At 37.8% G+C, this 25,984-nt stretch overlaps 1 protein-coding gene across 9 annotated transcripts in view; it reads right to left on the bottom strand.

The window, feature by feature from the left end:
- BIVM (basic, immunoglobulin-like variable motif containing) overlaps positions 1-25,984 on the bottom strand; it is a 40,656-nt gene that overhangs the window by 12,116 nt on the left and 2,556 nt on the right. For 2 of the 9 annotated variants that reach the window (XM_009192196.4, XM_009192197.4), the window contains exons 2-7: positions 22,198-22,281; positions 19,911-20,509; positions 11,432-11,558; positions 6,844-6,939; positions 6,131-6,235; positions 5,819-5,913 (exon numbers count right to left, since the gene is read on the bottom strand). In XM_009192196.4, the coding sequence (XP_009190460.1) occupies positions 5,819-5,913; positions 6,131-6,235; positions 6,844-6,939; positions 11,432-11,558; positions 19,911-20,388 (901 nt within the window). In that variant the 5' untranslated portion in view covers positions 20,389-20,509; positions 22,198-22,281. Of the gene's footprint in view, positions 1-5,818; positions 5,914-6,130; positions 6,236-6,843; positions 6,940-11,431; positions 11,559-19,910; positions 20,510-22,197; positions 22,915-24,722; positions 24,766-25,984 lie in introns of those variants that run through there. The other 7 variants (XM_009192191.4, XM_009192190.4, XM_009192198.4 and 4 more) reach the window with 6 other exon arrangements.

Here is a 25,984-nt window from a genome sequence, read left to right as displayed (position 1 = left end):
TGGCACAAATGTTGGTGGCTAAGTGAACCCATACTTTGAAGTTATCTGAACAGAGACTTAATGTTGGCAACTCCTAGAATAAATTTTCACTGTGGCTAGTGACATCTCTGAAAAAAATACTCATATTAACAGCTAAGTCTTATCAAAAGCCCCGGACTTCGCTTTTATTCCATTAGTGTGCTTAATTTACAGTTACTGAGAGCCCATTGGAAATAAGCACCGGGAAGTCCCTGAATCACAGCAGTGTGGTCCCCAGGAAAACGTAAAGCCCATTGTGAAAAACAGGGCTAGCGGTCCTTAAAAAACAATTTAAGCACAGAGAGAAGATCCATTTAAAAGTGTTTTTAAACAAACAGCGCTACTGACAACGGTTTTCACCAGTGAACATCCCAGAAAGAAAAGAGAAAGCCTATCTCTGCAACTCTTTCTTCCGCAATGGGAGAGAACAGAAGAGATGTCTGCTTTACACATCAACCACCCTACCCCCTGAATACCATCAGAATACATAGGGTAACATGTGATGTCGTGGGCATCATATCTAGAATGTAAGGGCTACTCAGAACAGTCCCTATGGTCAAGGAGCTGGACACTCACATTAAACAGGTGAAACATAATAAAACATAGCACATAGCAAATGGAAAATGATGGGTGTGAATAATCAGTACTACAAGAATTTAGAGGAATCCAGGGCTAAGGTGGGCAAGGAACATATCAGAGATGAAGCAGGGCTTAATTGGCTCCCCCAATTAGCAAAGGTAAAGACAAAAATATTTCAGGAGGAGTAGGCAGATTAATTATGCTTCCAGAAATGCACACAGAAAAGCAGTAAGAAGTCGAATATTCTGGGAAAAAAAAATGAAAGTAGGAATAAAATTTGAAAAATGTATTAAAACTTACTCAAAGAAATTACAGTAACCACCTCAACCTCCTAACAAAATAAAAGAAAAAAAGTTAAGGAAAATAGGTAGTTTATCCCATTCCTCAATGAAAAAGTGTGAATATATGCTGAAGGAAATTTAAACACATAGATTTAAAAAAAAAAAAAAAGTCACTGGGACCCAATGCTACACATCCTGATTATTAAGGGAACTGGTTAACACATGCACCAAATCATTACATTTAAATAAGTCACAAAGAACTTGGGAGGTACCAGACTATTGGAAAATAAAATACATAAAGTACAGATATTCAAAAGATCTACAAATGAGAATTTCTAGCAAGATCATAGTATAAAATCTTAAAGTTGGACAAGACAGTTGATCAAAAATCTTTTAAAATTCCAGAATAGTGGTTCCTAAGTCAACTCTCTCCATGGCCCTTTTAGTGTTTTACTCCATTCCATTAATTTAAAAATTATATGTTCTTACTTTGGGAATTTGATTAAATTTATATAGCTGATGTATCCTCGATACCCAGAGTTTCTTTGATAGATTTTGTCTCTTATTCTAATTTCTCTTGGTCTTCCTGCTTCCCCTCATTTCCTTTACTTTCACTGACCCATCTCTTCATCTATCTTCTCACTTTATCTAGATACTGCTGATATTAATAGAAAAAGCCACGAACTGCTCTAATGAAGTCTTCTTCTAATCAGCAGACAAAAAGAAAACAAGTAAAAGGAATTATGAGTCTTGTTCTGGTGTCTCCCAGGGCCCTACTCATAATGCAGTCTTGAGACACAAGACTGAGAACTGCATTGTAATAGCTTTCCATTATGTCTGACACATAAGTATGACATTCGCTCCAGTAATCATTTCTATACTCCCAGACATGCATTTTGGTCCACACCCCATTAAAAGAGATATAAAGCCACCCTATGAATCAATTAAGAAGTGATTCTGAGACAGTCTTAATCTTTTACTGTTTATAATGTAAAAGGCAATGTTCAAGGCACTGCTAAGATGTCAAGTTGAAAACATCAGATTCAATGAGTTGGCTCATTTCCGTCCTTAGGAACACTTGAAAAACTGTCAACTGAAAGACTCCAGAAGACAGAAGGAGGGTGCACTGGGTTCTGATGGAAAGAAGGGCCGACCTAGCACACAGGTGCAGGTGAGTGTGTGTCTGGGAGTGTGGGGAGGGGAGAGCAGGTAGGAGCTAGAAGGAAAGATGAGCTACAGAAAGGGAAAAACAAAACATTTTCCTTTCCACATCATAAGAGAGAGCTCTTGCAAAGGAAGAATGCCAGCTTTGGAATGGACAACAAAATTCTCTCCTGGAAGTTTCCTAACTCCAATCTCCTGAATTCCTCCTGCCTCATTTCCTCAATTGAGAATTCATTAAATTAACTCCTATTGAGCACCTAAGTATCAGGCACTGTGATGCAAAAATGAGTAAGAACTTGGCCTGATCGTCAAGGAAGGTAACTCTAGTTTTTCTGCATGAAACCATATAGTGCACCAAGAATTACCTCGCAACGAAATCAAGGTTCTACCAGAGGCACACGTGCTGCTGTGACAACCCAGGAGAGGAAGGGATTGAATCCTGCCTGAAAAGCAGAAGAAAAAGCCACCGCCCCCCCCCCCCGCCAAGTTTTCCCGGGATACCATTATATCCATTTGTTATGTTGAAGTCCAGGATGGACAAATACATAGGAATCCAATCACGAAGATATGAAATCCCACATTCCACATGCTCCACAGCAGGGCATCTCATTGGTGAAGCACATAGGCCTAAGGATGACCTGTACCTTGTAAAGAACACGGAAACAGCGAGGAGCCCAGCATGGCTGAACACCAGGAGAGGTAGGTTGGAGCACGATACTCGAAACCCAGTCCCTCAAACACCATGCTCAGGAATTTAAGCTTCATCCTCTAGGTGAGGGGTTGGCAAAGTCCCACCAACAGGTAAATCCAGTCTGCAGACTGCAGCCTGTGTTGAAATGGGCAGCAAGATAAAATGGTTTTTACGTTGTTAAAAATCAACAGTAAAAAGGGTCAGGCACAGTAGCTCATGCCTGTAATCCCAGCACTTTGGGAGGCCGAGGTAGGAGGATCACTTAAGACCAGGAGTTCAAGACTAGCCTGGGCAACATAGTGAGCCCCCATCTCTAAAAATTTTTTTTAATCGAAAAACATTTAAAAATAAAATTAAAAATTAGCCAGATGCAGTGGCATGAACCTGTAGTCCTAGCTACTTGGGAGGCTAAGGGGAAAGGATCGCTTGAGCCTAGGAGTTCAAGGCCGCAGTGAGCCATGATCACAGCCACTGCCTTCCAGCCTAGTGGATGGAATGAGACCCTCATCTCTAAAACATAAATAATAAATTTTTTTTAATTTCAAAAGAAAAATAATATTTTGTGACATGTGAAAATTATGTGATATTCAAATTTCAGGTCCATCAGTAAGGTTTTTCCAAGGACACCACCATATCCATTTGTTTACATGTTGTCTATGGCTGCCTTTGAGATCCAAGCAGCTGCATCAAGTAGCTGTGACTGTCCCAGAACCATATGTCTCTCAAAGCCAAGAATATTTACTATCAAGCCTTTTATTTAAAAATGTTTGCCAACTACTGCTCCTCTAGGTTAATGATATTCAGTACTGACACATCCAGGTGGTTATACAAGATGACCCCCTTTGGGGGCACAGAAACAAAATATCAGAACATTTATTTATAGTGATCCTCATATTTTAAAAAGAAATTAAGCTTTACTAGTATTTATTCTGTGGATTGAGTGTGGATGCTCTCTACACTATACAACCCTACATCCAAAGGTCCCAGGTCACACATGTGCTATCCCTGAGAGAGGGGAAGGAACTCCACATGGTGGTGCGGGCTCAGGTTGCTAATTACTGTGCCTTGATACCCTCACCCTTTCACTTGCTTTCACTGAACTGCCATGTATTCGGTTTACAGGGTGTAAAATGTCATTGGCAGACATTTTATAAAACTTTTAATGAACACAATTGACAGAATCATTATTATACCTTCTAATAACTAGAGAATGACTGTGAAAATCTTTTGGACCAGAAAAAGGTTTAGCACATCTTGTGGAAGTAAACATTCAAGAACTATACAAGACAATGCCAAATTACGCATTTTCTTTTCATGGCACACGAAGACACCTCAAATAAGATCCAGAAGAAACAAGAGACAGCAAAATCGGATATATACACATTTCTTACATTACACCAAATACAGAGGAAAAAAGTTTCAATAGATTTAAAAAATAAAAGGATTTGAAAATATGAGTAAGGAATGAGATTATTTTTTAAAGCATATTTTTCAAAGAGCTACATATTTTAGAATAAAAATGATTGAAAACCTCTTTTAAAAAACTCAAGTTCAGTTGACAGTATAAAAAGCAAACTAGACACAGCTGAAGAGAAAATTATGAAACAGGATAATATATCCTTTCTTAGTTTTTCATTGCCTGGTCACTTACTGAGAGTAGTGTGGTTACAGTCTCACTAGAAACAGAAATAAATAGCAACACAGCATTTAAAGCTGTGTTTTCCAGAGGGATAGACAGGCCCCATGTGAATGCATAGAATTTAGTCAGTAGGAATAAATGCTAGCACTTATTGAGTCCTTACTCTGTAACACAGCGTGCTGAGTACATTACAAATATGTCTCCTTTTATCCTCACACTGACCCTATACAAATATAGAAAGATAAAAGGTCTACATCACGGCTCAGCAAGTGACTTGTTCAAGGTCACAAAACTAGTATGTGTAGAAACCAACATGTAATCTCCAAGCCTGCCTCCAATAACCAACTCGATATCCCCAATATATGTCAACAGAAAGATATCTGACTTTGTGCTCAGTCTTTTACCTTGGTAAACCATATACCCTCTATTGATAACAATTCTCTCCTTGATTAATACTTGAGTCTTATTCTCAAACGGTCCTGGACCTTTGACTTCTGTGTCCAGTTTTAGCATGAATCCTGCTAAGTCAGTTTAGAGAGAACCCACAACTCTTAATATCTAATCAAGTTCCTCACGGGCCTCCCGTACCAACTCTTGATGTCTCAGACCTTGACCTGCCTTTAGCAAGAAGTCTGTTAGACCAGTTTAGCAAGAATCCCCATACCCTTACCCCTCTTAGTAATTTCCCACCCCCAAACCCCTTGTTGTGTCCATTGGCTATAAAGTCCCAGCTGTCTTTGCTGTATTCAGAGTTGAGCCTGATCTCTCATCCCTACTACAATACGCCTTTCACAAGTCTTAAATAAAGTCTTCCTCACCCTATTAACAAGTGTCAAAATAATTTTTTCTTTAACAATGTATTATAGTTTTCTGATTTATACAGTCAAAAGATTGTAATATTTTAAAAATGGAAATTGCTAAATAGTACCAATTATTTAATTAGCACATAACTAGAATAATCCTTGAGATCAACTCCATTAATATTTCTGTTATAATCAAGACTATTTTATAGCAAAACTTTGTCACTTTCACAGTCTGTTTTCCTGCCATTATATGTTACCACACAGGTCTAACATCAAATATTCTCAAATCCTTACATTCCTTCTCAGGAAGAAAAACTGCTAACTCCATGCTGCTTCCTTAGAGTTTTACTAGCATGTGTGCGCACACACACACACACACACCATGGACCCAAACAATACAATATGTTAGAGTAGTGTTTGTGATATACCTTAAAGTTCTAAAGGTTCTACATAAAAAGGTGAGAAGAGGCAAAATATTAAACTGCGTATTAGAAAGTGCCCTACAGATTACATGCAAGTAACAGACTGTATTGAGGGTTTACATAATGTCCCAGGAAGCTAAACAGCCAGTCTTTGAGATGAACTCTAAACCGTGTGTGTGTGCGCGCGCGTGTGTGTGTAAATCTTCTATATGTTTACCTACCAGTTTCTCCTGCTGTTTTGTTCTTCCCATGAGGCTTATATAGAACATAAGAGCATCCTTTTACATGGAAGTGGTCATTAATTTGTCTAAACCACCTGAAAATAACAAGAAGATTTGCTCATGGCAACAATTCTACAACAAAGATGGCATTATTCCAATTCTAAAGAAATCCAGGCATAGCCCAAAGTTGGTATACCCATGAGAGGTTGAAGCCCAGCAGCTGAATACATGCTTTGCTATCAACACACATCTACATCATTATCATTTTGCAAAACTAGAAACACGGTATTGCCTCTTAGAGGGTCTTCATACCTCATAAGTGTTGTATTTCCTGTGAAAGGACCAAACCTAATATCTTCAAATGGAGGTTGAAAGCCCAGAATATGTAAAGCTTCTTCTTGGGTAATAGGTGGAAGACTACAAAAGAAACATTCATTGCCTTTCATTTTTCAATTTCAGTCATATGCAAATACAACCTATCTCAATGTTAATATGTTTGTCTGATTTGCAAATAATTTTAGTAATATTTTTCATTATTTTATTTTATTTATTTTTTTAGAGACAAGGTCTCACTCTGTGACCCAGGGTGGAGTGCAGTGGCGTGATCATAGCTCACTGCAACCTTAAACTCCTTGGCTCAAGTGATCCTCTTGCCTCAGTCTCCTAAGAGACTAGAACTACAAGTACATGCCATTGTGCCTGGCTACTTGTTTTTACTTTTTTACTTTGTAGAGATGGGATCTTGCTTTGTTGCCCAGGCTGGTCTCAAACTCCTTGGCTTCAAGCAACACTGCCGCCTTGGCCTCCCAAAGTGCTGAGATTACAAGTGTGAACCACTGCATCCAGCTCATTTTTATTTTATTGAAAATAATACATGTGTATATTTTAAGCTAAAAGACTTACACTAAAATACAGCAGGGTTTTTTAATTTACAAAAAATCTGTTCTTAAAAATTTTTCTGTTATAGAAAAAGCAACATCGAATTACTTTGGAGTTTGAGGATACTGATAAATTGACATACTTACTTTCCAGCTCCCATTGTGCTATATAAGAAATTCCAACAAGAAATTAATGAGGAGATGCCACAAGAAGTCTTATACTGTGGTCGGCTTATGCAGTACCTGAGAAAACAAAAACTGTTTTCTTCACTTGAATGAATACAAAATATGCATGCTACAAATAGAAAACTCATGGCAATTAAGGATGTTAATGTAATGAAAACTTTGATCCCCTAAGTCAATGTAAAATCTTCCATATTCACTTATTAATCATGTCATAAATATAAAATAACAATAAATCACCTGCTTTAATAAAAATAGCTAAGTATAACTAACTACCAGTTAAAGTGGATGTTATCTAAACCAAAGGGAAAAAAATTAATGATACATAAATTTAGACATCACCTATTAAAAGTTTGGTATAAACTCCTGGTTGAACTACATACATGATTATTTGCAACTTCAGAAATACAGGAGAAACAAAGCATTGCCCCCACGTGTCAACTTCTCAGAGAAATTCTCCAACCCAAACTAAAAATCATCCATTTATTACCCACTTGTCCATCTAAATTCCCTGGGCAAGAAGCCACGAAGCAGTGCTTCTGTCACACAGAATTTTAAAACTGAAGCACAAAATCCTTCCATGGCATGATTCAGTGGCACTAAGCAATCCAGATAATTTTCCAAACTGTCATGATTCAAGAGAAGAAACTGGGGCGAATGTGAACAGAAGGAGAAAGAGACAGACTATTTATTTATTCTGTTTAAGAAGAAATAGGTTGGCTTTTTTTTTTTTTTTTTTTTTTTTTTTTTTTTTTTTTGAGATGGAGTCTCACTCTGTCGCCCAGGCTGGAGTGCAGTGGCGCAATCTCGACTCACTGCAACCTCCGTCTGCCAGGTTCAAGCAATTCTCCTGCTTCAGCCTCCCAAGTAGCTGGGACTACAGGCATGTGCCACCACAACCGGCTAATTTTTGTATTTTTAGTAAAAACATGGTTTCACTATGTTGGCCAGGATGGTCTCAATCTCTTGACCTTGTGATCCTCCCACCTCAGCCTCCCAAAGTGCTGGGATTACAGATGTGAGCCAATGCACCTGGCCAAATGCGAAGCTAGTCAAGCATGGTTGTAGGGGCAGACAATGTTAAATCAGCTTAACAATAGCCCACAATACTCGTTGACTTTCAAATGATCTTCTCCTAACTGCTTTCTAAAGAAGGTGCTAAGAAGTAGCCACAATGAAACAAAGAAACAAGACCTATCATCACTAAGAGCAACTTTAGTGTCGTCTGAAAATTCATCACAAAATGAAAAATTAGACATATGCATGTGTACATATATACATTTGTATATGTATATATACTATGCATATTGGCAAACATACAAGTTAACCATGATCCTTAAATCTTTTTTTTTTTAAGTTCCAGGGTACACTCGCAGGATGTGCAGCTTTGTTACATAGATAAACGTGTGTAATGGTGGTTTGCTGCATCTATCAACCCATCACCTAGGTATTACACCCCGTGTGCATTAGCTATTTTTCCTGATGCTCTCCCTTCCCAGGTTCCCAGCCCCCGACAGGGTTCAATGTGTGTTGTTCCCTCCCTGTGTCCATGTGTTCACATTGTTCGGCTCCCACTTATAAGTGAGAACATACTCCAGGACCCCTAAATCTGTAGACTCAGCTACACAAAATGACACACAAAGGATAATAACTGTCACTTAACATACTAAGTGCTGTCTTCAACACCTCATTGTCACATCTATTGAGTCCTCCCTCAGTTTTGCTTTGTTCTTTAATTGTGGTAAAAACACACAACATCAAATTTATCATGTACACCATTTTTAAGTGTACAGGTCAGTAGTGTCAACTATATGCAAATTGTTAGGCAACAGAACTTTTCCATCTTGCAAAAACAAAACTCTTTACCTATTGAACAACACAACTCCCTTTTTCCCCTTTCCCCCATCCCTGGAAACATATGAGCAATTTACTAATGTCCTTATTCAAGTAATCTGCCCTAGTTGTTTAAATATGAATGTGAACTCCAACCTAAGAGATCTTTGTGGACAAGTGATTATTAACAGCTCTGTCATCATAAGCTATATGGTCCATGCTGATAAAACACAAGCAACTCATTCATTTACTGATTTTTTTTATCTGCTGTGAATATTTTTGCCAGAGTTCAATTTGGGGGATTATTTTTCAAGTCCAATACTAACAGTGTTTTATATTTTACAAAATTTATCTTTACATACATTTACTAACAAAGTATTACATGCATGTGTATATTTTTTCTCATAACACTACATTTGGCCTGAAAGAATTTTTAAAAGCAGAGGGAAAGGGGGATTTCTCTTAAGATTTTTCATACTTTTTCATCAATCTCAACTTATTTCCTAGTCTTGTTTATAACCAGGTTAAACTGTTTACCAACATTCTACTACCTTCTATGGGACTTTCCATTCTAACCTAATGTTGTAATAGTCTCGGCGGAAAACAGGCTTATATTCCTGGTGATGTTTTCCCTTCAGGGCATTTCTCTCATCTATCCTTCCTAGTCCTAGCCTTCATGGCCTCACATGTTATACTATTAACATGTAGTTACACAGATTTGTTGTTGAAACAAAGCTTAAATCTAAGTGATTAGAAGCACAAACGAGCAAAGCCTTCTTTTCAAAGAAACTAAAATGAATGTTTTTGACTTTAATGTCTCTTCTCCATTATTCCCTACAAACTAACTATTTCAAATTTATCGTTATAAAAGTTCCTTTTGTTAAGAAATCATCCATGACTTATCTTTAACTCAGAAAACAAAATTAATATTGAGCCTGATATCTAAGAAACAGATCATGACATGTGTTATAAGGAAACAGCATGAATGTTGAGTCTGACTCTTCAGCTTCAATACAAGATCTTCTACTTATTAGCCATGTGACATTGGCAGGTTTCTTGGCTTCTCTGAGCCTCCCTTTAGACAAGCTACTCTACTCTTCATTACCCACATTCCAGAGACACTTTGCTATAATCCTTTCAAAGACCCTTCACCCCCTGCAACACTTCGTATTCCCTCCCTTAAGACCCAGGACCTTAGTAAAGCATTTTGGTGATCATTACCTCCTTTCATGGTTAATTAGTGATTCATACCCATCACACGACAAACTGCCTAAGATATTTCACATTTTTCTGTGTAGTCCCCTCTCCTCAACTGGATTGTAAACCTTAGGAAAACAAAGACCATGTTGTGTGCATCTCTGTTTCTCAGCCTACAGCAAAGGGTCCAATATGTATTAAATAAATGATAAAAATATATTTCTAAAAAAACCCCAATCAGAGTCAGTCACACAGAAAAGTTCTCATGAATTAAACTTGTTTTCCTTAGACTAGGAACTGTATTTTAAGATAACCAAATAGCCCCAGTTGATCAATGAAAGCTACAGAAGAAGGCTGGGTAATAAAAGTAAAAAAAAAAAAAAAAAAAATGGAATTTTGATATGTAACCATTTTGCAACAAATATTCAGACAAGGATCATCAATGAGTTTGGGTTGTCAATACATTTGGCTAAACCCATAACGTAAAAAGTTGATGGAACCTGGCTATTACCTAATGCCACTCTGTCACCCTACTGATTACTTGAGGGTAGCAGACGGGAAAGAAAGAACTCATCAATGTAGAATACAACTGTCACCACCTTAACCCAGTAATCACTTAGAATTGCTAAGATTAGGTAATCAGATACCATGTGCCTTCTGATGTGAAACGTTTGAAGTATGAGGGCCCACTTAAGCAGTGTTCTTGCATAAAATGTTGTACTGGAATTTAACCAAGTCTTTATATTCAACTTCCAGTTTACAGGAAATATTGAGGTTAGATGAATAATTTAGGAAACTAAAAGGAAAAAACAAGTCTGGAATGTAGGACATTCTACAAAACATCTGGCCAAGTCTCTTCAATAAGTCAATCTTTACAATTATCATTTGTTGATTAAAATAAATAGAATTTTAAAAAGAAAAGGGGGAACGTGGGGTGGAGACTGTCCTAGATTGAGACAATTATGGGTCATGACACGCACACATGTGGTTCACAACTGGGTCGCACTTTGAACAAACAGATGTGAAGACCTTTTCAGAACAATCTGGGGAATGTGAATTTAGCCTGGGAATTAGACACTAGGGAAATATTATTAATCTTATTAGGTATGACAAAAGTATTGTGGTTAAGTAGAAAAAAGTCATTTTTTAGAGATGCATACTTAGGTAACTTGAGATTAAATATGATAAAAATCAGTCACTTACTTGAAAATTCTTCAGCAATGAAAAGCTAAGTATGTAACTACATCAAAAGGTTAATCATTGTTAAATCTAGATGGCAGTTATGTGGAGTCACACAGATGACTCTAATGACCAGCCGAATTTGGGAAAGACCAGCATAGCACATGATTAATCTACTTCAAATATCTGTGGTAGACTTTAAAGATTCAGAAATCCTGGTAATAATTTTAGAAATAAAAATATTTATGATACATATAATGTATGAATTTGTAAAGTGCTAAGTTATTGCCAACATATATTACATATTTCAAAAATGAAAAAAAATAAAAACTGATAACGTCACCATCGTCTAAGGTCTAATACTTTTCGCTGTTTAATATCTTCAAGAGGAGAATGCTGAGGACATTCCTTCTGATATCTTCCCTTTTTATCTGAAGTTTTTCTCTTGGAAACTTGTTTCTTTGCATTGCCTAGAATACAAGAGTATAAAATAAGCAGAATGCTTAAGATGAAGTAAACTGAAATGACAAAAATTATACACCAAAATTCAGAAGTAACTGCCTTAATAATTCTGCTGAGAAAGTATAAAGAAAAAATAACAATAAATAAATAACTGCCACTGGTTCTAAAAATGATATTTGCAAACACAGTGAAGTAATACATGGATTTTCAATAATAGTCCCCTACCTTAAACAGAAAGAGAGAATAAAAACAAATTTAAACAACCATGAATTCTATTTCGTGTCACGTTCTTATACTCCAACTCCAGAGCTAGTCACTTAGTTGGTGAAATGGTCAATCACTAAATTTTTAGCCACATCTAGAAAATCAAATTATCGACAGTAAAAAATTTAACTAGACCACTTTCCAGAAAATGAAGGCTTTCTATAAAACAATAAAACCAAATTAATGCAACTCTGTTAAGAAAGTAAAAGCACCAGATCCAATAATGTGATTATGTGATGTTTAAAAATATCTCTGGGCTTACAAAGACAACAGAATGAATGAAGAATGATGCACATATGTACACTACAAAAATGCAATTTTAGCACAGAAACTAGAATGAAAAGCAAAGTCTCCTGTGTGCATATATGCATGTATGTATCCATGTACCTACACACACTCATACATGCACACACACACATGCATTCTCCAAAAGACCCTCAAGACAAACAACAGTGGTTACTACTGGGAAGCGAGAATTGGGAGCTAGACAAAAGGGAGCCAAAAGTAAGAGTGAGAATTTGTACTTTTTAATTTTTTTAATTGTTGTGATTACATAGTAGGTGTACATGCTTATGGGGTACATGAGATGTTTTGATACAAGCATGCAATGTGAAATAACCACATCATAGAGAATGGGGTATCCATCCCTATACTTTTTATATGTTTTATTTCTAAATTGTTAGTGAAATATCTAGTAAAAAAAGGTATATAAAGTAAAATATCAATAATAATATCCAAGCCTCATTTAATTAAAATACTATTAAGATTTCAGATAGCTATGCTCAAATACTTTAATCTTTCACAGATATTCTATTTTACAACAGTTCTGTTATAAAAATTAACTGAAGGCTAATATTTCATTTTTATGAGTCATTCATAAATTATAAAACAGATTATATACATATGCGCCTAATAAGCAAACATAGAAAGAGATCGGTTTTATTCCTTCAAGATACTCTACACTGAAACCATTTGGCACCTAGGAACAGCTGGAACTCAGGAACTATTATTACCAGGGAATTTCTGTAAAAATGTAATAATAAGACTATAAAGTCAAGAAACAATGTTTCACCTTCCTTTTAATTATTCTTTTTGTTTGTTTGTTTGTTTTGAGATAAGGTCTTGCACTGTTGCCCAGACAAGAGTGCAGTGATGCAATCTCCAGTCATTGCAACCTCAGTCTCCAGGCCTCAAGCAATCCTCCTACTCGGCCTTGGGAGTACCTGGGACCACAAGTGCATGTGACCATGCCCAGCTAATTTTTGTATTTTTAATAAAGTTGGTGTCTCGCTATGTTGCCCAGGTTGGTCTCAAACTCCTGAGCTCAAGCAATCCACCTGCCTCAGCCTCACAAAATGCTGAGATTACAAGTGTGAGCCACCGTGCTCAACCCTTTTAATTATTTTTTCTAAGTTTTTACAGAGAACACACTTTTCACAGAGCTGAACATCACTGGCAAAGGTGAGCAATTGCGCCAAATCTCATTGTGCCAAATTTCCTTGACTGGTAAAATGACTCTTAGAGAGTCAGATGACAGAAGAATGAGTTTCTCACATTTCTTGAGATGTCTTCACTGCCTAATAATGACTTAATTCCCTAAGTAGTTTTCCCAGCCACTTAAAATTTTAAGGCTAATGAAACATGGAAATGTGTGACCTTGATAGGCTCTGCAAACAGTCTGCACTCACACTTTCCTCTAGGGTTCCATGACCTTGCCCCCATTCTCTTTTTGCTGAATCTACGATTGCCCCTGGGATCAATGAGCATATACGGTCCAAATGAGCATACTTCATAAAATCTCCGCACTGCCACAGAAAGAGCAGGTCCCACAGGCACAAGTTGATTCGATTTGAGGGAAAGAAGCCACATCAAAGTGAAAGCTCAGTTTGAGATCGGAACATAAAAGAGCAACACCTGCACCTTCTGCCTCCCATCACATCAGCTCCAAGAACCTTCGCCCACTGCTCCTTCTCATTACCGAGTTCCTTCTTCCATTCCTCACCCTACCCACAGCCCACACACACAGCCTCAACACCAAACACACACACACACACACAAATATATGTATTCACCACACTGACTTTTAGAAAAAAGTATGAGAAGAGCAAATAAAAGCAGAAAATCCACTGTCTTTTTTTACTGGAAGAACCAAAGGACAGAGTCCTGTGCAATCACCATCACTGAAAGTGAGGTGAGAGGGAACCCACAAAGAAGACAGCCACAGAGAAGAGGGGCCCCAAATTCTGTGTATAAATTTGGCCCAAATCCTGGACTGACCCCTGGATCATGCCTGCAAGGAGCAAACCCAAGCAACACACCTAAAGGAACTGAACTGAGATGGTTGGAGCTGTACCAAGGAGACAGAATTTACAGTTCTGGTTCAATCAAATTAACTGCCTCCCAAAACCAAAAAAAAAAAAAAATCAACACTTTGAAGGAATATACCAGAGTTGCCATAACATAATAGTCCCACTATCTAGGATACAACGAAATATTATAGAACATATAAGGAAACTGAAAAATATGACTTATTCTCAAGAAAAAAGGTAAGGCCTACTCTGAGATTAGCCAGATTTTGAAATTTGCAGATATGACATTAAAGTAGACATTATAACTATGCATTATGACATAGATAAAATGCTCTTGTAATAAATGAAAAATATAGCAAATCTCAGATAAGAAATAGAAGCTATAAAAATGTAAATTCTAGAACTAAAATAAATAGATGGAAAAATATATACCATGCAAACATAATCAAAATAAAGCTGAGGAGCTTTATTAATATCAAACAAAGTAACTTTCAGACAAGAAAAATTTCCAGGAATAATGAAATATATTTCATAATGATAAAAGGGTCAATTCAGGAAGAAGGCATAAATCTCATAAATGTGCGTGAACTTAATAATAGAGCTTCAAATTACATTTTTTTAAAAATTAACAGAATTAAGTGCAGTGTAGGAGGCACCAGGAATCTGTCTCCCCACCTAGACAACTGCACTGGCAGAACCTGTCTGATGTAAATATTTTGGAATTCCAGAGTCTATTCAAAGGATTGCAACTTTCAGAGGAAGTCCTGAACAGTAAATGCAAATTTTGGTCAATTTCAGGACATAGCAAGGTACAAGTACCTATCCCCAAGTCCAGGCAACTGGGCACATGTTCCTGGAGAAGCTCCAGGCAGTTTGTGGGAACCATGGTGGGCAAAAAGGTCCATGTCCTACTAAAATTGGGAACCTGTGTTCTGATTGCTGACTGCTGCTTCTGATGTTGAAAGCACAGATACAGGGGGTCAGCCATTGTTGCAACTCTCCCTCCAGTGTTGCAAGCCCCTCCCACTACAACTGAAGCAACTTCCAGAGGACTTAAGGGGCCAGCACCTTTGGTGTGGTTTTTTTGTTCTATTTTTTTTTCTCTTCATTTTCCCTTTAGGGAGTCAGACATTTCAAAAACAGTATATTCAGAAGCAATCACTTATACAGTGAAATTTAGAAAATCACTGTACACACTCAGAGAAAGGCAGGGGCTTTTCCCCGAGAAGCCCTTAAATGTATACCTCAGGTTGATTACCAGCATAGAAACAGCCTATAGCAATCAAAAAACAAAAACTAAAATCAACAAACTCTGGGAAAGAGGGGTATTGATTTCCAGAGTTACTACATTATTAAATAACATTTGAATGTCTAGTTTCCAACAACAACAAAAAATCACAAGAAACAGAATAAGGCCCATTCAAAGAAACAAAAAAATATATAAACCAACAGAAACCATCTCTGGAAAGACCAAATGGCAGATTTGCTAGACAGGACTTTAAAACCACTATCTTAAAGATGCTAAAAGAACTAAAGAAAGATGTATGTATGAAGAACATGGAAATATCAATGAAGAGATAGAAAACTTAGAAGAAAACCAAAAAGAAATTATTGGGCTGAAAAATATAATAATTGAAATGAAAAACTCACTAGAGTAATTCAAAGGCAGATTTGAGCAGGCAGAAAAATTAGTGACCTTGAAGATGGGAAAACTGAAATAACTGAGTATGAGGAACAGAAAGAAAAAGGTCTGAAGAAAAGTGAACAGACCTTAAGGGACCTGGGGACACCATAAAGTGGACCAACCTACACATTGCAGAAGTTCCAGAAAGAGAAGACCCTGAAAAAGGGGTAGAGAGATTATCCAAACAAATAATGGCTAAAAACTTTCCAAATTTGATTTTAAAAAACATGAATGTAAACATCCAAGAAACTCAACAAATTTCAAGTAGCATGAACTTAGAAAGACCCACACCAATATTCGATATAATAAAATTGCAAGGCCGGGTGTAGTGGCTCACACCTGTAATCCCAGCACTTTGGGAGGCTGAGGCAGGCAGATCACCTGAGGTCAGGAGTTCGAGACCAGCCTGATCAACATGGAGAAACTCCACCTGTACTAAAAATAGAAAATTAGCCAGGCATGGTGGCACATGCCTGTAATCCCAGCTACTTGGGAGGCTGAGGCAGGAGAATTGCTTGAACCCAGAAGGTGGAGGTTGTGGTGAGCCAAGATCGTGCCATTGTACTCTAACCTGGGCAACAAGAGCAAAACTCTGCCTCAAATTAAAAAATTTAAAAATTGCAAAAAGACAAAGACAGACTTAAAAGCACCACAAGAGAAGCAATTCATCACATACAATGGACTGTTAATAAGAATATCAACAGATTTCTCATCAGAAACTGGAAGTCAGAAGGAAATGGGCTGATATATTCAAAGTGTTGAAAGAAAAAAATTTCAAACAAGATTCCTAAATCCAGCAAAACTGTCCTTCAAAAGTGAAGAAGAAATTCAGACATTCCCAGACAAACAAAAACTGAAAGAGTTTATTATCACTAGACTTGCCCTGTAAGGAATGCCAAAAGGATTCCTGTTGGTTGAAATCAAAGGACATTAGCTAGTACCTCAAAGCCACAGGAAGAAATAAATTTACCTGAGTGAAGGTAATACACGAACAATTACAAAAGCCAGTGTTATTTTGTTAATTTGCAACTCCAGTTTTTGTATGCCATATGATTTATGAGACTAATACATTTTTGAAAAATTATTATTAGTTTAAAAGCTAGTAGTAGGCCAGGAGTGGTGGCTCATGCCTGTATTCCCAGCACTTTGGAAGGCCAAGGCAGGAGGATTGCTTGAGCCCAGGAGTTCAAGACCAGCCCTGGTAATATAGTGAGACTCTATCTCTACAAAAAATTTTAAAAATTAGCCAGGTGTGGTGGTGTGCACCTGTAGTCCCAGCTACTCAGGAGGTTGAAGTGGGAGGATTGCTTAAGCCTAGGAGGTCAAGGCTGCAGGAAGCCATAGTCGTGCTACTGCATTCCAGTCTGGGCAAGTGAGCAAGACCCTATTTCAAAATAAAAAATAAAAATAAAAAAGCTATTATTATAATAACTTTGGTGTGTAACTCCACATTTTCTTTTCCACATTATTTAAGAGATTAATACATAAAAATTATTAGTTTATGTTTTCAGACACACAATGTACAAAGATGTAATTTTGTAACATCAGTAACTGAAAGTGGGTGGAGATTAAGCAGTATAGGAACAGAGTTTTTATATATAGATAACAAGTAGCAAAATGACAAAAGTCTCTCCTTATCAGTGATTACTTTAAATGTAAATGGATTAAATTCTCCACTCAAAATGCAGAGATTGTTAGAATGGGTTTAAAAAAATATGTTTTTGTGTATGTGGGTTCACACACAAAAAAAGAAACAGAAAAAAATAGCTAACTATATGCTCTCTCTGAAACACTCACTTTAGATCTGGAGATACAAATAGGCTGAAAGTAAAAGGATGGAAATAGGTATCCAAAGCAAACACCCAGAAGAGAGCAGGGATAGCTATAAATAAACCAGTCATAAAAAGACAAACACTATATGATTTCACTTATATAAGGTACCTGGAATAGTCAAATTCACAGTGACAAAAAGTAAAATGGTGGTTTCGAGGGAGTGTGAAGAGAAGGAATGAGGATTTATTGTAATGGGTACAATTTTGGAGATGAATGGTGATGATGGCTGCACAACAATGTAAATGGACTTAATGCCTCTAAACTGTACATGTAAAAATGGTTAAGATGGTAAATTTTCTGTTATTAAACATGTATTAGTTTTTTAAAAAGAAATTAAATGGAGAAAAGACAACTTCACAATCATAGTTGAAGATTTTTAACACCCTTCTTTCAGCAATTGATAGAAAAGACACAAGTTAAGCAGAGACACAAAAGATGTGAATGACACTTTCAGACACTTTGACATAAATAATATTTATAGATACTCCCAATGACTGCAGAATGCACATTCTTTTCAAGTGCACATGGTACATTCACCAAGATAGACCATATGTTGGGTCATAAAACAAGCCTCAGTAAGTTTAAAAAGACTGAGAGCATATGCCCTCTGTCCACAATGGAACTAAACTAGAAATCAATATTTAGAAAAACTATTAATATCTAGAAATTAAACAGCATACATCTAAGTAATACATGTATCAAAGAATAAATTGCAAAGGAAATTAGAAAATATTTCAAATTAAATAATAATAATAAGCATATCAAATTTGTGGGCTGCAGCTACAGCAGTGCTTAAAGACTAATTCGGGGTATTATATGCTTATGATAGGAAAGTCTAAAATCAATAATCTATGCTTCCATCTTAAGAAGTCAGAAAATGAAGAACAAAGTAAACCCAAAGTGAGTCAGAGGAAGGATATAATAAAGAGCAGAAACCAATGAAATAGAAAACAAACAATTGAGAAAATGAACAAAGCTAAAGCTGGTTATTTGAAAAGATGAACAAAATTGATAAACTCCTAGCTAGACTGATCAGTTTTTTAAAATAGAGAAAATAAATTAATTACCAGTATTAGGATGCAAAAAGAGTTGTCAATAAAGATTCCTTAGATGTTAGAGGGATAACATTAACTTTAAGCCCCCAAATTTGACAACTTAAATGACATGGATAAATTAAAATTTGTCAGAAATTAACAGAAATCAAGACAACTCCGTAATTATACACAGAGATTTTAATATCTCTCTGAAAATCCTCAGAAAACAGGAGGAAAAAACACTTCCCAACTTTTCTTCAAAGATTTGCATAGCCCTAATTCCAGAACTGGACAAAGGCATTAGACAAAAAGAAAACTGCAGGCTCATTACTTACAAATTTAGACAAAAAAGCAAAATGCCCCTCCTACCTTTGAGAATTACAAATCTACATAACATCCTATGAAACAAGTTGACTTTGCAGATGAACAAGCAGAAGCATTAAGGTTTTACAAAATCATCAAAGAAGCCTAGAAGTAAAATACAAATCCTAGTTTGACGTGTTATTAACTCTGCAACTTCGGTCTAGAAATTTATCCCCTCTAAGCCTCGATTTCTTCACCTACAAATGGGGGTAGCAGTACCTGCCTCATAAAATTCCTGTATTACTTTGAATTCAAAAGAAAGAAGTGTCAAGTCTTTCTATCTGCCACAGGACCACCCCATTGCAACTGTGAAAGTTAAGCACAACCTAGGTAAACAGCATCCTCTTAAACTGAGCAGTATACAACCCACTCAGCGGTACATGGAGGCTTTGCTGGGTGCCTCAAAAATTTTAACCAAAAAAAGCTAAAACATTACATAGTAGGAAAAGGAGATGTTTGGTCAGGAAATGTGACTTCATATGCCTATAAAACTATGAAACAGTACGTACTAAGTTATTCTAGCCATATTATTAACCTTTTCTAAGCTATCATCTGTTTATCTATAACATTGTACAACATTCTTAGATTTTCAAAGCTCTCAAAATAATGTAATACAAAGGTTATGCTTGAAGTTTCCAGTGGAAACCCTGTAATGAACTACAAGCCCTATGTCAAGGTTACTTTCCCAAAACTACAGTGACAGACAAGATGATAGCCATGTTCATTATTTAGTATTATAAAAGGAAACTATGTGTAATGGCAAGATTAAACAAGACACAGTGTTTGTTTTACTGTGTAATGGCAAGATTAAACAACACTTAGTGTTTGTTTTCTCGTTATTTTCACATATGAACCTCATGGCTCCCTCCTTACCTGTTTTGTATTTTGAATTTGTGGTCACCCCATCAAATTCAGATTTATCAATTTCCCATGCAAGAGGTAGCTTGCCTAGGCTGTTGGATAAGTTTTCCAAGCTATTTTCTTCATTGTAGATTATTTCCGATGTACTAGTCGGGATACCAATGTATCTTGATGAATTATTTCCAGCAGATAAAGAGGTACTATCAGGGAGACAAGAAGAGCGGGATGGATTTGGAGTTTTATAGACTGAGGTTGCCTGGTTGAGAAAGGCATAGTCCGAACAGATGGCATAAATTTTTTCCCGAGTATGAGTCACTGGACAACTCCATGGATAATGACCATCTCCTTTGGGACCCAAGGGTGCTCCTGAGGCACTTGTGCAGAAAGATTTTACAGCACCTTGTAGATTCTCTTCAGGTGACTGTCTCTCAGATTTGTGCTCACCATTTCCAGAATCATTTGACCTTTCTGTTTCTGCAACGTTAGGCATTGAATGCAGTGTAAAATTTCTATTACTAGAAAGAACTTGCAACTTTTTCTGTTTCTTGATAAACAACTTTGACAATTGTTTACAGCATGCTATAAAAGCTTGAGAGTCACAAAATGAGCTCCTAAGAGGAAGGAAAAAGAATGATCACAATCCACCAGATACACAAACAGCACTAAAAAGCATAGCAAGTTTTATGCATACATATGCCTTCATTCTATATTAATTTTACAACTACTATATGACTGGAGTCATGATCACTATCTTATTTTTTAAATTAGTCTAAAATAATGCACTAAATTATTTTTAAATAATTAAAAAATAATTAAAAAGCAAATAGCCCTTTTTTTTTTTTTTTTTTTTTTTTTTGAGTTGGAGTTTCACTCTTGTTGCCCAGGCTGGAGTGCAATGGCGCGATCTTGGCTCACCGCAACCTCTGCCTCCCGGGTTCAAGTGTTTCTCCTGCCTCAGCCTCCCAAGTAGCTGGGATTACAGGCATGCACCACCACACCCGGCTAATTTTGCATTTTTAGTAGAGATGGGGTTTCTCCATCTTGGTCAGACTGTTCTCAAACTCCCGACCTCAAGTGATCCGCCCACCTCTGCCTCACGCCTGTAATCCAGCACTTTGGGAGGCCAAGAATGGCGGATCATTTGGGGTCAGGAGTTTGAGAACAGCCTGGCCAACATGGTGAAACCCCGTCTCTTCTAAAAATACAAAAATTAGCCAGGCATGGTGGCACGTGCCTGTAGTCCCAGCTACGAGGGAAGCTGAGAGATGAGAATCGCTTGAACCTGGGAGGTAGAGTTTGCAGTGAGCCGAGATCGCGCCACTACACTCCAGCCTGGGCAACAAAGTGACACTGTCTCAAAAATAAAAATAAAATAAAATAAAAATAAAATAAAATAAAAGGCCAATAAGCACATAAAAAGATGCTCAGTATCAGCACATGAAAAGATGCTCGGTATTATTGGCCATCATGGAAATACAAATCAAAACCACAATGAGATAACACCTCACACCCACTAGAATGGCTATAATCAAAAAGGTAAGAAAAAGTGTTGGTGAGGATGTGGAGAAATCATAACCCTCATACACTGCTAGTGGAAATGTAAAATGGTCCAACTGTTTGGAAAACAGTTCTTCCAACAATTAAACAGAGTTACCATGTGGTCCAGCAATTTCATGCCTAGGTATATATCCATGACAGACAAGAAAAATACATCTTCACACAAATGTTAATAGCAGCATTATTCATAATGACCAAAAAAATGGAAACAACCCAAATGTCTATCAATTGATGAACATATAAATAAAATGTGGTATATCAATACAATGGACTATTGTTTGGCAATGAAAAGAAATGAAGTACTGACCCATGCTACAACATGGATGAACCCTGAAAACATTATAGTGAGTAAAAGAAGATGGTCACAAAGGATCAGATAGTGTATTATTCTATTTATATAACATGTCCAGAACAAGCAAATCTATGGGGACAGAAGGTAAATTCATGGTTGCCTAGGGCTTGAGGTTTGGGGGTGATGGAGTTTCTTTTTGTAATAATAATATTCTATAAATGATTGTGGCAATGAACACACAACTTTGTAAATACACTAAAAGCCAATGAATTGCATAACTTAATGGGTAAATTATACAGTGTGTGAATTTTACCTCCATAAAGTTGTCTAAAAAATAATGCATTAGCAAGATTTTTTAAGTACATAGGCATATAGGGTACATAATGAATAATGACCACAGATTTAAATCAACAAAGAATACAGAAAGGAAATTTTTCAAAGATTCATCACCTGACAGAAAAATGGATCCAATCAAGGTGTCACTAACTTCTGATCAGTTTCAGGAAAAACTGAATTTCAAGTCTAAACTGATTCCTTTAGGGAAGAAAACAGAAAGCTTAAATAGCAACTGAGGGCATGCAAGGAAGCTGAAGATTTATACCAGAGGAAGTCCTTGGTGATTTGAACCATCCCAGGTCACGCAGCAGACAACCCCAGGCAGGTGCCCAGGCGGGGTATGTGGGTTTCTCAGGGCTCCAGCAACAGAGCATCAGTCGAGAGATTCAATCCACCCTGGGTGATCAGTTGAACTTTTACCAGTTAATATCTCTGCCCATTTGCTTACTTAAAAAATTAGAAATAAAAATAACTGTCAAGGGTTACAAAAAAATAGTATCAAAACCATCACACAAATATTGAACAACAAAAGCCTCTGAGTTAGGCTGCAAGAAATAGAAGATGATTCACGCAAGAGCCCCCTCGGTTATCCTGATCTGTGAGGAGAAACTAGCAAAGGTATTGCATGGATTTCATGGAATTTAAGGAAACAGAGCTGCATATTAGGACTCCACATGTGCTAGGCAAAATTCCATTTTCTTTACTTAAAAAATGCTTTTAAAGCATGCTTTTTCTCTATTCATCCTTTCAGTTTTTAGGCCTGGTGTGGTGGCTCACGACTGTAATCCCAGCACTTTGGGAGGCTGAGGCGGGTGCCTCATTTGAGGTCAGGAGTTCGAGACTAGCCTGGCCAACATGGTAAAACCCCATCTCGACTGAAAATTTAAAAATTAGCCAGGCGGTAGTGATGTGTGCCTGTAATCCCGGCTACTCTGGAGGCTGAGGCAGGAGAATTGCTTGAGCCTGGAAGGTGGAGGTTGCGGTGAGCCAGGATCGCACCACTGCACTCCAGCCTGGGCGACCTGCACTCCATCCTGTCTCAAACAAAAACAAAAAGAAAAACCCTTCAGTTTTAAAAGAATTTCTGCAGAGTTTATAGTTGTTTGCAGGAGGGTCAGTTGGATAGGAACATTACCACAAAAGGTGGAACCTCCCGTGGTTTCACTTTGAAAACTTTCACTTTCTTTTGGTAAAAAAAATCTTGGAGTAGGTGTAGTGGGTCCTCAGGTGGAAGTGCTGATGCTGTCTCCTTATTCATCTGGTGGTGCAATGATAATGGCAGAGGGAAGCTCAGTACCTGGCGTTGTTCAGACCAAACTCTTATCTTTTTGGAAGACAGAGTTGCTCTGATTCTTAGCAGGTGTCCTAACAGCATTTTCTACTTCTCATCTGTGATCTTCATGCCTTTCTCTACGTCAGTGTGGTGGACAGAGAGGTAGGTATTTGTGGTATTGGGGTCCTGGGGGTGGGCTGTGGGAGGTGAGGAATGAAAGAGCATGTGGTCTGGGTGAGAAGCAATAGGCAAAGGTTATTGGAGTGAGTTTGGTGGGGAGACAGAAATGTTCCAGGCACCGCCCCTTTTATATCCTCATCTCAGACTTGGCTTCCACTTTCCCAGGGCTTCCTGCCTCACACTGAATGGAATTTTGCCTGTGGGACCAGCTCTCTGTGTGACAGTGTAAGGATCTGATTTGATTTGATTTGATTTTTTTGAGATGGAATCTCGCCCTGTTGCCCAGGCTGTAGTGTAATAGCGGGATCTCAGCTCACTGCAACCTCTGCCTCCTAGGTTTAAGAGATTCTCCTGCCTCAGCCTCTGGAGTAGCTGGAATTACAGGCAGGTGCCACCATGCCTCGCTAATTTTTGTATTTTTAGTAGAGATGGGATTTCACCATGTTGGCCAGGCTGGTCTGGAACTCCTGACCTCAGGTGATCTGCCGGCCTTGGCCTCCCAGAGTGCTGGGATTACAGGCATGAGCCACTGCGCCCAGCAGGGATTGTAAAAGTATGCTCATTTGGAACATATATAGAATAATCTTTTTTTTTTTTTTTTAAAGAAACTGGGTCATGCCATGTTGCCTAGGCTGGTCTTGACCTCTTGGCCTCAAGCAATCCTCCCACCTCAGCCTCCCAAATTGCTGCCATTACAGGCACAAGCCACCATGCCCAGCCATGGAGAATATTCTTTTTTTTTTTTTTTTTTTTGAGACGGAGTCTCGCTCTGTCGCCCAGGCTGGAGTGCAGTGGCCGGATCTCAGCTCACTGCAAGCTCCGCCTCCCGGGTTCACGCCATTCTCCGGCCTCAGCCTCCCGAGTAGCTGGGACTACAGGCGCCCGCCACCTCGCCCGGCTAGTTTTTTGTATTTCTTAATAGAGACGGGGTTTCACCGTGTTAGCCAGGATGGTCTCGATCTCCTGACCTCGTGATCCGCCCGTCTCGGCCTCCCAAAGTGCTGGGATTACAGGCTTGAGCCACCGCGCCCGGCCCATGGAGAATTCTTATCAAAAACACAGGCAAAGGGAAATGGCTGCATTTAAGCACAAAAGTTGGGGGTGAGCTTCCTGGAAGCTAAAGATAGAACACAGCACTCAATTAATATAAATTGTAACAGTGTGGGCCAGGCACAGTGGCTCATACCTGTAATATCTGTGCTTTGGGAGGCTGAGGCGAAACAATCGCTTGAGGCCAGGAGTTTCAGGCTGCACAGTGAGCTATGATCACACCACTGCACTCCAGCCTGGGCAACTAAGCAAGACTCTGTCTCAAAAAAAAAAAAAAAAAAAAGGGAAGAAAGAGAAAAAAGTAACAGTCTGGTTTTATTTGTGTTTTTGGTTTGTTTGCTTTTAAATAATAGTCACTGAACAAGATGATCTCTTTTTAAATAATAGTCACTGAACAAGATGATCTCTTTGGTCGAAGTTTTAGCCAAAAAAAATGAAGATCATCAACATAAGGATGCATTTTATATTGACTGTCACTAAAATCCAAGGGCATGAAACATTCTCACTGGAAACTATATTTATGTAAATTTCTCTTTGAAAATGTAATATTCATAGATTTTATAAGCAAAACATTACAAAAAAATGCAAAGTACCAAAATATATTACAGGAAAATGGAAATTACCCAAATCCCACGACCCAAACACTGCTAGTGTTTACTTTCTTTCCACACTGTCTCACGTCTATTTTCTCACTACAGTGAGAGCCCGAAGAGGCGAAGGGGGCTTCTATTATTGCATCCTCAGTACTTTGCTCAGATTCTAGCTTTCTTAAAGTACACTAAGCACAATTTATTACTGATAATACTAATAACAGAATCATTATAGACAATACTGAGATATAGAGAGGCAGTTTGTCCCTCCACTTAATAAACTGAGCTGTCACTGTTTTGACTCATCTTGTAACTCCTTTTGTTTCTCTATTTATAAACCATTCCCAGTGAGTTGACACTTCTAACCTGACCTGTGCAGAGATATTAGAAAATAAAGTTTGCTACATATATATGATCACAGAACTCCTCTGCCTGAAAGCCTCTGCTCTTAGAACAAAAGGCCAACTCCTGATGGTCCCTAGATTTATCTGGTTAGCTCCATCTCATTTCCTTCCCCCACCCCCCAAGCTCCACATTACTTTTTGGTTCTCCCAATACTATCTCCCTTACTTAGTTAATTCCCATTCATCTTTCCAATGTCAGCTGAAATGTCACTTTCTAGGGGAAACTTTCTTGGCTTCTCAAACTAGGCCAGGTCACCGGGTAGAGACTCCAGTACCTTCCTCGCACAGGTCTTACCAGGTGGCAATTTTACACTTAATTCTGTGCGTATCTGTTTATATGATCAACGTCTGCATCCTGCAAGTCTGGTTTTCCAGATTATTGTATCCCCAGGGCCTAGCATTTG

The sequence above is a fragment of the Papio anubis genome, chromosome 15 (assembly GCF_008728515.1).
Source record: "Papio anubis isolate 15944 chromosome 15, Panubis1.0, whole genome shotgun sequence".
NCBI classification, from domain to species: Eukaryota; Metazoa; Chordata; class Mammalia; order Primates; family Cercopithecidae; genus Papio; species Papio anubis.
Note: the sequence above shows the minus strand (reverse complement) of the source record. Positions and strands in the feature narration are given on the sequence as shown.